The sequence below is a fragment of the Otolemur garnettii genome, unplaced genomic scaffold (genome assembly GCF_000181295.1).
Source record: "Otolemur garnettii isolate 467f Iridium unplaced genomic scaffold, OtoGar3 scaffold00087, whole genome shotgun sequence".
NCBI lineage: Eukaryota > Metazoa > Chordata > Mammalia > Primates > Galagidae > Otolemur > Otolemur garnettii.
Genome location: NW_003852482.1, coordinates 1,538,164 through 1,549,474, shown reverse-complemented (window position 1 = coordinate 1,549,474; position 11,311 = coordinate 1,538,164). Strand labels below are relative to the sequence as shown.

At 59.7% G+C, this 11,311-nt stretch overlaps 1 protein-coding gene across 2 annotated transcripts in view; it reads right to left on the bottom strand.

The window, feature by feature from the left end:
- Positions 1 to 6,263: 6,263 nt before the first annotated feature.
- Positions 6,264 to 11,311, bottom strand: part of KCNT1 (potassium sodium-activated channel subfamily T member 1) — a 70,408-nt gene continuing 65,360 nt past the window's right edge. Inside the window, exons 27-30 of one of the 2 annotated variants that reach the window (XM_012808239.1) lie at positions 10,963 to 11,290; positions 9,659 to 9,721; positions 6,558 to 6,642; positions 6,264 to 6,425 (exon numbers count right to left, since the gene is read on the bottom strand). In XM_012808239.1, coding sequence (XP_012663693.1) covers positions 6,305 to 6,425; positions 6,558 to 6,642; positions 9,659 to 9,721; positions 10,963 to 11,290 — 597 coding nt within the window. In that variant the 3' untranslated portion in view covers positions 6,264 to 6,304. The remainder of the gene's footprint in view (positions 6,426 to 6,557; positions 6,643 to 9,658; positions 9,722 to 10,962; positions 11,291 to 11,311) is intronic. The other variant, XM_003794833.2, reaches the window with a different exon arrangement.

Genomic DNA, 11,311 nt, shown 5'->3' with positions numbered 1-11,311 from the left:
CGCATGGTCGCGGCCCGTGTCTCCATCGCTCCAGGACACACAGTCAGAGCAACCAGTTTGGGCAGGCATTGGTGGAATTGTTTGGGAGTGAGAGGTCCCAGGGTAGTGGACAGGCCAAGGGTGATAGGGGCCTATCAAGGTGAGACACAGAGGGGTCTCTTCAGCCTGGTCTGCCCTGTGAGCACGGTTGGCTGAAGCCTGGACCCACAGGGCAGCCGAGTGACAACGTGGCAGCCAGGAAGTGCAGCACCTGCCAGAACTCATCCCAGGGGTCAGCAGGCAACGGCAGGCACTCCGCACCCACTAGCTGGGGGGCTGGGGACCAGGCTCTAGGACTAGCTGGAGTTGTACTGCCCAGGGCCTCTGGCCATGAGCAGCCACCTGGACTTTGGGAATTTGAAATGGCTGCACATTTTCTCCAGAGGCCGGGTGGAGATTGTGACCCCGAATTGCATCTAAGCATTCAGAAGGCCCAGCCTCTGTCCTTGACATCTGAGTGCCAGAGCTGGGCTGGGGGCAGACGGCTCCTGTCCTTCCTCCCAGCTGCCCCTCCCCACTCCACCTTTCAGTCCCGTGGGACCTGCAGGCTCCACCTAGACATGTGGCTGGGCCCTCTGAGGAGGACGCCCATGAGAGGGGGGGCTTAGGGCAGTGGCCACCCCTGTAACCCCTAGAGAGGCCTTGAGCCAAGTGACAAAACCGTCCCTGGAAGGAGAGGCTTGTCCAGCAGAAGGCAGGCCCCTTCCTGTTCCTGTCCTGGGGAAACGTGCCTACACGCATGGGTACGACAGCAGCTCTGGCCTCTGCAACTGGCCTGTCCCCACTAACAGCCCGAGGCTCAGAACCACCAGAGTGTCTACCTGGGAGTCTTAGGCTGGGGTCAAGCAGGAGGAGTCATCCAGCTGGGACAGCTGTCTGGGAGTGTCCCTCTGGGGGCCCCAGCGGCTGCTCTTATCAAGATGGACTGACTGACCATCTAGAAGCATTTGCTTGGCATTGAAGTGCCTCTGGGTGGTCCTAGGATCTCCATGTGGGGGTCCCTCTTCTGTTTGGGGCCTTATTGTACTGCTCAGAATCTTGCCTTTCATGGCATAGCTTGCTGCCCTCAGCCACCCTTTCCTCAGCCTCTGTGCCCCACAGATGCCACTGTATTCTCCCAGCAACTCAGGCAGCAGAACCCTATCCCTGGAGCGGCCTGGGTCACGTGGGGTCTGTGCTGAGGCCAGCTCCCTGGCGGGTGGTTGGGTGGTCGGTGGGTAGGTAGCGTGTGTGCCCTATGGCTGTAGCTCTGAGCTGATATCTCAGGGTGTGGCATGTTCCAAGAACCAGGTCTAGCTAGTCTTTCCTGTCACTATTTAAAATATTGTGGCTCAGGATAGAGATGGACAGAAACAGCCCTGTGTGCCCAAAACGGCTGGAAGCTCTTGGCAGGTGGCCCTGGGGCCACTCCCCAGCAGCCTGCAGCTCTCCCACCAGCCTCCCCAGTTCTGCTGTCTTACAACCCAGGCCGAAGGACAAGGGAGCCCAGCCAGACTGTGTTTCTTATGGCTTGGGAAGTTTCCTGTCTGGATTTCTTCCTTCTCAACTGGTCGTGTGTCCCAGGTGGGGTGTTGACTGGGAGCGCTGCCTGGGCGTGCATACCCCACCCGGGAGGGGATGGAGGGACAGGTCCCCTCCCCTGCAACCCTGCCCTCCCTGACCCCTGTGGGTATGGAGACAGCATCAGAAGGTGTTCCTAGGGCTGGCTTGTGCTTGGAGGACAGTCAGCTGTGGGCAGCCCATGGTCATTGGGGTTACCTGTCCTCTGCCCCTGGGCACGACAGCCTTTGTCCCTGCTGCATTCATTGTACACCCTGGTCTCCAGTCAGTCTGTGTTCTGGGAGGAAAACAGGTCTCCAAGGCTGTGTCCACACCCAGGAGGTGAAGCAGCCTGGAGCTTCCAGGCGGGAGGGGCTGGTCTGGGAATGTGGCCTCCTCAGGACAGTGGTTACCAGGGGGGTGAGGCTGTGGGTGGGAAGATGGGTACTATGCCCCATCCTTTGTTACTCAAAACCTATTTATCTATTTGCAATTATCATATGGTGTATTATTTTCACTTCTAAGCAGCCAGGATGGGAAGCAAGGAAACAACCCTTCAGATCAAAGCCAACGCAGGCCCGCCCCTGTGGCATAGGGAATAACATAAAGCTGATCTGCACTTCCAAGAAAGTCAGGACTGCTTTGGAGGTCTCACTCCTGGTGGGGGGGTCTCCCCAAGGGACCCCAGTTTTCCCTGAAGTGGAGAGCTACAGGACACCCCTCCCTTCTGGGGTGCAGGGGCTGTGGGGCTCCTACCCCAGGTGGGAGGAGTGTCTCTCACAGCTGCTGAGGCTCTGGGGGCCTTAGTCATTCATGGAGCTGAGGTGCTGGGACAGTGGAGGGTGGTAGCAGACCTGGGTGTTGTGGGGCCAGCCAGCAAGGTGGTTCTCCTGTGTTCCTGTTTGCCCCCCTCCTGGTCCCATCCCAACAGCAGAACAAGGTGACAGTCCTGGGGGCAAGAGGAGGGGCTGGCGGGAGGGAACTGGAGCCCAAGGGGCCTGCAGCTTGGAGCTGGGGACAGTCAGTGGGTAGGGGTCCTCCAGGATAGGGATGAGTGCCTTTCCTGGTGTGGGGCAAGCCCTGACAGTGGGACCCACAGTTCACTTCCTGCCTGTGCTCCCTTCCCTGCATCTGCGCCTCTGTGGGGCTCTGCTGGCCTCAGGCTGGCTCCAGTCTCTCTCTCCTTTTGTTGCCATGGGCTGCTTCCTCCAGACCTGTCCGCCAAGATTGGCGTGGACACGTAGAGGCTGAGGTACCCACGAGGCAGCCTTGCAAAGTGCGGGTGGGTGGGGGTGTCCAGACCTGGGTGGGGTGCCTTAATGGGGTGTGGGTAGATGGGGACAGCGCCTAGGAAACACTGCATTTGGGGACTGCATGGAGGACAACCAGAAAGGCTGGGACAGACTCAAGTTGGCTATGTGTCCGGGAGAGGTCAGTGTGGGCATGGTCAGCAGTGTTCTTCGGCTCCCCTGACGCTGGTGCATTTGGGTAGGGTCTGGGAGCTGACTTGCCGTCATGGGCAGTGGGGACGCGGTGGTGGCCACCTGGACTCATGGAGGGCAGGGGGTGTGGTGTGCTAATGGCCAGCATGGTTTTCCCTGCTGGTCACCTGGGAGTAGGAGGCCCCATCCAGGCAGGGGAAGCGCTGTAGGGCAGGGAGCTTAGGGTTGCACGAGAAGGGCTACAGTGGTGCCTGGGAGGGGAGCCCCAAGGATCAGAGGTGATGGGAGAAGGGTATGTCCGAGGTGGAGCACAGGGAGGTCAGGGGTCAGGAAGCCCCTCAAGGGGACATTCAAGTGGTGTCAGGTCACCCAGGACCACAGAGGAAGGAGGGGTGAAGGTGGACAGAGCACGTATGGGGAGAGACAGAGACAGCCTGAGTTCCAGAGTACAGGTGGCCAGGGGTGGGGCCAGGAAGGGCTGGTGGCAGCTGCTGCCCTGGGAGAGTGCAGAGCTGGGGAGGTAGGGCTGGGACTTGGTGCTGCTCTCCACATGTCTAGCACCTGCCAGCCCTCTGGGGGGCATCTCAATTCCTTGCTTCTGCCTGCTGGGCAGGCTGGGAATTGTGGGCAGTGAGCAGAGCATGGGCATCAGGGACCCAGTGTGACTGCCCTGGTGCCCGGTACCCCTCTGCAGCCTGCTTATGGAAGGGTGCTGTCCTGGAAGCGCTGTCCCTGGCCTCCAGCTGCCTGACAGCCTTGGCCTACGTGCCTTTGCACCTCTGGCATGAGCTGCTATCCCGTGAGCAGGACGCCTTCCTGTCCCTGGAGACCCTTTGGGAGCCACAGCTGTGGGGAGCTGGCTGGCTGAAGTGCTTGCTTAGACTACGTAAAGCTGTGTGTCACCTGGGAATCGCTTTAAAACTGTCCAACTTGGACTCATATCCAAGCTGGAGGCAGGTGGGGAGGTGGAGTATGATGGTCAGTGCTGACCACTTCTGAGGCTGGGCTGGCTCTTCATAATTTTGAGACTTTTAAAACCCACTGGCACTGTCTTTTAATTGGTGCATTTAGACCATTTACATTTGATGTGATCACTGATTGGCTTAGTTGGGTTAGCATCTATCATGTTTGTAACTTTTTTCCATTCTTGCCGATGTTCCGGTTTCTGTCCTCTTTCTGCCTTCTCTGGTTTTTATTTAGCATTTATGACTCTGTATCTTTTCCTCTCTTAGGGTATCAGTTATACTTCTTTAAATACATCTTTAAAGTGGTTGCCCCGGAGCTTAGCGTGCACTAAAGCTAACCCAGCCCCGTTTCCCATGATACTCCTTGGCTTCCCAGGTCACGACACCTTGGCCCTTGGCCTGCGCACCCGCCCTTTATAACCCACCACCCTTCACTTATCCATCACCATCATCATCCAGTAAATTGTTGGTATTACTTTAAGCAAAGTTTTCTGTTAGATCAATTAGGTATAAGGAGAACAGAAGGTTTCTTAGTAAATTTGTATGTTTTCCCAAAAAATCCACTGCAAAGCATTAAAAAACATTTTTAGCTCATTCTAGGCAGTGATTCCTTTTGGCATTCAATTCTTCACCGCCAGCCCTTTCCTGGCAGCGAGGCCCCAGCCCTCTCTGGAGGACTTCACTCACCCCCAGAAGTGGGCTCAGAGGCTAAGCTGTCCCCCAGCACCTCGCATTGGAGAGACTGCAGGGCCCTGCCCACTGCAGGGAGACAGCAGCAGAGAGGTGCTCATTACTGGGACCTCAGGAGCCAGTGACAGACCCTCTCCTGACTGGGATGGGCCTGGCCACTGTAGCCACCCATCACACTATCAAGGCCTTGAGACTCCCTACCCAGTGAATTCCTACGCCCCTTCCTGACTGCTGCAGCCCTCCTCCTCCTCAGGGGCTCATAGGTGCTTTCTGAGGAGTGTCAAGGACAGGCAGGAGTAGGGGCCACAGCTGGCTGTATGGCCAGGGCATAGGAAGGGGGCAGTTGGCCCCCCAGCAGGCCCTACCCTCCAGGGTCAGCCCCTTGAGTAGCTTTGGTAAAGCTACTTGAGTTGCTTTGGTGAAGAGGGGCTGTGTCTGGGCCCTCTGGCTGTTCCCCATTGCCTTCCTGGGATGCCCTGAAAGGAACACAGGTGCACACATGCCCCACAGGGCAGCCTGACCCCCAGTGTAGAATCTGTAGCAGCTGTTGGCCTTAGATGAGGGATAGGCACCACTGTGGCTGAGCCTGGGGCTTCTGTGCCCACTGGGGCCACACGTAGGCTGTGGGGGGCCCATCTCAGACACTGGGGCCTCCCCCAGTACACTCTGTCAGCTGAGACCTGGTCACCCAGTATCCACAAGGGATTTGATTCCTGCTTCTTTGAAGGGGACAGGCAAGAGGACTGGGGCTTGCCTGTGAGGTCAAGAGGGTGATCACTATAGGTGTTTCTTAAAACTGGGTCCTTGAGGCCACAAGCAAGAGGACTGAGCCTCCTGCTGACAGAGTTGTGTAAGGAAGGTTCCAGCACTGATGGTGCAGACAATGAGCAACGCAGCAGCAGAGGAGCTGTGCGGCAGCCCACAAGTCTGCAACTGTACTGCCCAGAACTCCTTGCTGGGAAGAGCCTATGGGGACAGCTGTTGCCCAGGGGCTGAGTTGTGCTTCACGTCCAGGTGCTGAGGAAGGCGCCCCACTCTGAAACCCTCTTCGGGCCTGTGCTTGCCACTGTCCACCCCGCTCCCCTGCTCCAGCTGGAAAGGCTGTGGAGAAGGTGAGGAAAGTCTCTTTTCACAAGGCCATGGGCTGCAGGATGTGTGGGCTCAGTGGGGGATTCCTCCACTTTTAACTTCAGCTCAAGACAGCGCAGGCGGGGACCTGGCCCAGCCCTCAGCCCCCGGGTGCTTAGCACTGCCCCCTCCTGGCCCTGCTGCCAGTTCCCGGGACAGGTGGGCCCAGCCATGCGGGCGTCCCATCTCTGTGCCATCCCTATACCTTGGCTGGGCCCGTCACGAGTTGCGGTACTTCTGTGTAGAGAAACGGATTGTGCAGGTTAGAAACAGGTTAGAAAGTGCTTCCTGCTGGCTGCCAGCACTGCCCTGGGTGGCTCTGACTTGTGCTGCTGCAGGAGGGTCTCCTTTCGGGGTCAGGTCTCAGCAGCCTCACGAGTGGGCCGAGCCAGCTGACCGAGTCTGTTCTGTGAGCTGCTACCACAGGCTTCCTGCAGCCTCAGGGCAGGGCCCAGGTCCCAGGTCCCCCTGGCTGAGACGGGAGCTTCCTGCAGGGCCGGCTCAGAGCTGCGTCTCATCACGAGTCTCGGGGTCACAGGATGACAGCTTATAGCTGCAGCTGGCCTTCCAGCTCTGGGAGCCACTGACCACATGGGCCAGGGGGTCGGAGCGGATGAGATACCTACAGGTGGGCAGAGGGGGGGCCCTGTGGATGAGGCCAGGGCAGCCCCCCCGCCCCCCCGGCTCCCCAAGCACATGATGCCTTGTGACGTTCCCTTGGGTCCCCGCAACATGCCAGGCAGCTGCCACTCACACAATGTCGTTGGGCTCCAGCCTGGTATCAGGTGGGGGGTTGATGAGGACATAGGAGAGGGTATTCTGGTGGTCGTTCATCTCGTCTGCGGAGGACACCAGGCATCAGCACCCAGGCTGCCCTCCCACACTGCGGGTCGAGCAGCCTTCCCAGGCTTCAGGGTCATTCTGCCAGAGTTCCTCATCCTGGCCAGCCCTGCAGGGCTGGTCTTCCCTGACAGACAAACGTACCCTGACAACTCCCTGCACTGGGCAGGGGTCAGCCAAGGGTCAGCCAGGCACTGGCTCCCACCACACCCCAGCAGCCTGCTAAGCCTGAGCAGCTAGCACTAGGTGGCATCGCAGCCATGTGGTGGCCCAGAGTAGCAACCCTGGGCTCACCTGCTCACATTTGCCTTGTGAGCCTACTGCACGCCTTCATAAGCACCCACATACCTGCCACGTACCTGACCCCACACACACCTGCTCTGTACCTGACCCACACACCTGTGCAACTTCATATGCTCCCACACACTTATGTGTATCTTCATACACCTTTACACCAGTACCACACACCCACAGACACTTGCACACTTGTGTACACACCTACATAGGCCTACATAGCAGGAGGCACCCACATGCCCCTGAACTAGCGTGAGCACCTAGCCACAGCCCTCCAGAGCCTGCTCAGGCTGTCCTTCAGCAATGCCTGGCAGATACAACTGTCCCTTGGGGCCTGGGAAGGCCACCCCATTCCACAAGCTCAGCCCTTTGCTTTAGATTCAAGTCCTGAGTGGCCATCAGCCTGGAGGACCCACTGAGTCTATCCTACCACTCTTATGGGGGCAGCCCTGTGTCTTCTCTGAGATGAGGCTGCATCTCACCAGATGCAAGTGGCTCCAGAGAAACCCCCTATTACTTCACAGATGTCTCTGCTTGCCTGGCAGGGCAGCCTGGCCAAATTTGGAACAGAGTTGGCTCCTTCCTGGAAGGGAAGAGGCTCCTGGCCTCTGTTTACCCTTCTGATACTGGCTCTTGACAGGCTGAGCCTGAGTGGCCTCTGCCCTGGCTCCTCCCACTTCCTTTTCTCTGCACCAGCCACAGCCACTGGGGAGCCTGCCCGCTGGCTAGGGCCAAGGTGGCAAGTATAGGCTAGACTCCGGGCCTGGTGGGCAGCATTGGCCAGGAGACAGCTCTGCCTCGGACACAGAGCAGGTCTGCTCAGGCAGGTCACCTGTGCCACTGTTGCTGTCCACATACATGGGCTAGGATGGCTTGAGCACCTGCCCCTCACAGGAGGGTGTCATTCTGCCCTGCCAGCTCAGCTGTTTCTGTCCCTTTCCCAAAACCGTGGCCAGGCTTTCTCCACGCTTTTGGCCCCCCATGCTGGGGGGCTGTGCAGGGCTTGTCCTCTCCACCTGCCTGTGTCATCTCTGGGCCAGCACGGCAGGTGGGGGAGGGAGCCTGCAGTGGCAGGTGATTTGGGTGGCTCTTGGGGACCCTGCACCCCCAGCCATAGCTGGGACACTGAAAACGAAGGGCCACCAGCTTGTTTCACCCCAGCATGCACAGTGTCGCAGAGTGCTGAGCAGTGCAGCCTGGCAGGAAAGCTGCTGGGTACCCCTGAAGCCTGGGCCCTGTGCCTGGCTCTCCTCTGGGACAGACCAGTCAGGGACATTTCTGCCACTAGCAGGGCTCATGGCTGGGCCAAGCCAGGCTGGCTTTGTGCTTTTTAGGAAATGCCAGGCCCTGCTACAGTGCCAGGGACTAGGTTGTGGCCAGTCAGGTGGCACTGACCCCAACTGCCCCAGGATGGGCTAAAAAGGCAGACTGTCCTAGGCTAGCTTTGCATGTCCACAGTGCTCGGGAGGGCAGGCGTGGGCTGGCTTCAGCTCCACTCAGCAGTCTCTGCCCAGATCCCAGGTCCCCAAGCCCTCAGTGTCTATACTCTCCCACCCAAATGCCCTCCTGGGTCCTCAGACCCCCACTCTGAAGTGGGGTAACAGACACCTCCCCCGCAATGGCATCAGGGTGGTGAAGCATTTATGTTCCCGGCTCTGGGCAGACAGGCTGGGGCATCTCCTCCCACATCTGCATAGGACTCTGCTCGCTGGACGGGCCCTGGTGATGGCCCCAGGGACCTGGCCACCTTCCCCAGACTCCCATGGTTCCACACCTTGGCCCAGACACTGTCTGATATTCACACATGATGGAGTAGCAAGAGAGCCCCCCGAGCCCTGACATTCGCCCGCGATGGGCACACAGTACTTAGTAGAACCACCTTGCCAAGAGCTGCCAGCCCTGACCTCAGTGGCACCCAGTGCGGTCAGGTCTTCCCTGAGCAGGGTGAGGAAAGCACAGGCCCTGAAGGTCCTGTGTTGATCTTTGCACCATCCCAAGCCCCGACGGCTCACGGCCATCCTGCCAAGCAGGTCCCACTGGGCTCCCCAAGGCTGCTGGGAGGCCCCAGGAAAGGAAGGGGAGCCCTTGCCTGGACTCTGAGCTGACCAGGGCCCCGGGCTGGGGAGGGCAGGGTCATCTTATAGAAGACAGGTGCTTGGCAGCACCTGAGGACCCAGATAAGACACAGGTGCTGCCAGCCTTGTTCCCTGAACAGGAAGAACTCCCTCATAACCACTGGGGATGATGTCAACCCCTGCCTGCCCCTCCAGGCTCAGAAGAAGCAAACTCCACACCCACGCCCGGGCCTCAGCCCAGGCCAAACCCAGGCAGGGGTGTGGGGACTCTGGCTTGGGACAATCCATCTGTATGCTTCCTGAGAGCTGAGTGAGTTCAGAGTCCTTGGACACCTCACAGGGCTGACCAGAGGGGCTGGCTGCAAGCCAGGTGGCCCACTTGCCAGGGAAGGCTTAACCAGCAAAGCAGGAGAGAAGTACATGGGGGAAGCCCCGGAGCTGGGCAGCCACAGGCGCAAACCTCCAACTGCAGGGCAGGTGCAAAAGTCCCATCCCAGACAGTCTGTGAGCGGCCTACACTGGCATCTGGGGCTCTCCCTCACCTCTACTGTCGACCTGCCTGACTGGACAGGGCGGCGCGAGGCGCCTGGTGGCCAGGATTGGCACACCCCTTGTGCGCCAGTCCGCATTGCCGGAGCAAAATTACCTTGCAAATATCCCAGGTTTACCCGATTCATGACATCACTGGCTGTTAAGTTTGCTACGTCCTCTACAGCACAGGCGAGGAGCGGCACAGACAGAGAAAGAGAGAGAGGTCAGCATGCGACAGGCAGGGTGCACGAGGGGCGGCCACACCATGTGGCCGTGAGCACAGGTGGCTCCTCCTTTGCAAGAGCTGCTGGGGGGGCACTGGGGCCTCCTCTACCAGTTACTCGCCTGAGGTTGTCAGTCCCCTCCCCTGGACAGGGTGGCAGTACCTGCCCAGGAAGGACACTGGCAGCACAGGGTGAGTCTGGAGCCCAGGGCACGCCCGGTGACCTGCACCTGCCACGGGGCTGGGCCGGGATCCCGGGCACTCTGAGTTGCCTGCAGGCAGGCCTACCCCTCGTGGGGTCACGGCCACCTCAGGCCAGGCTGGCATGCCAAGGTATGTGCAGCCAGCTGATCGCCCCACCCCAGTGGCCCCCAGGCAAGCCCTGAGCTCCTAACTCCACTTGGAGAGGGGGGTCTGCAGCTGGAAGCAGGGTGGGGAACCAGGCACTGCAGCGGAACAGAGGCAGAACTGTCTCGGCCAAGTCCCTGAGATGGAACCTAATGGAGTTTGGGCCCCTCTGGCCTTATCAATGGAGGCAACATCCCTAGAGTGAAGGAGGGGAGTAGCTGGCCAGGGTACTTATGGTCAAAGTTGCCAGCAAGCCCATCACCCAAAACCAGGGCAGAGAGAGGGGGCTGTGTGAAACTGCCAGTGAGGATAGAGACCCAGGGTGACACTGGACCAGTAGAAACAAGGTGGCCAAACTGCAGTGGGCAGGGGAGTGTCCTACATGGCCCTCTCGCCCAGCTGGTCCCCTGACCAGGCCCCACTCTTGCTGCTGCCAGGGCTCTGCTGTGGTGAGGTCACAGGTTAGGCTGGAGCTGGCTATTCTATCACTAACTGAGGTCCTTGGCTTTCAGGGAGCCAGACCTGGCCCTTCCCACCCACAGCCACTGCCTCCAGACTCCAGGCTTTTATTTACAGATGGGGAAACTGAGGCCACAGAGCGGTGGGGCTGGCATTTGGGATCGTGTGACCTCTATAGCAGACAGCCTCTCCCCATACACAGATGGGCTGGGACAGGCCATGCAGTGCCAGAGCCAGCCCCAAGGCAGCGGGCAGGCAGAGTGAGGCCAGAGGGCAGATGGACAGTCAGGAGGCCGGCAGGGCCCCTGGAGGCCATGGCCATCGACTCCCCACTCGGCTGCCGCATCAGAGCCGCCCCGCTCCCCAATCTCCGGTGGCTGGCGCCTCACCGTAGCCAGTAGTGGGCAGCCCCAGGTGTTTCATGCGGTTCTTGACGAGCTCAGACAGTTCCTGGCGCTCAGAGCGCCGGCAGAGGCTGAGCCGGCGCTGGCCGGTCCACTCTGGGGCGGCCGCCCTCCCTGCATGCCGGGTGCCCCTGCGGCTCAGCCTCCGGGCCCACTGCAGGCTCTTGCGCCGTAGCAGCGGGTGCTCTGCGGGATCCTCGCTGCCCTCCTGCTGGCCATGGGTGCTGCCTCGGCCACTGCCTGTCGGGGCGCTCCAAGGCCCCCTCACATCCTGTGTGTCCTCGAAGTCCTCCACGTTCACCGAGATCTGAGACTGGACAGGAAGGGAGGGCTA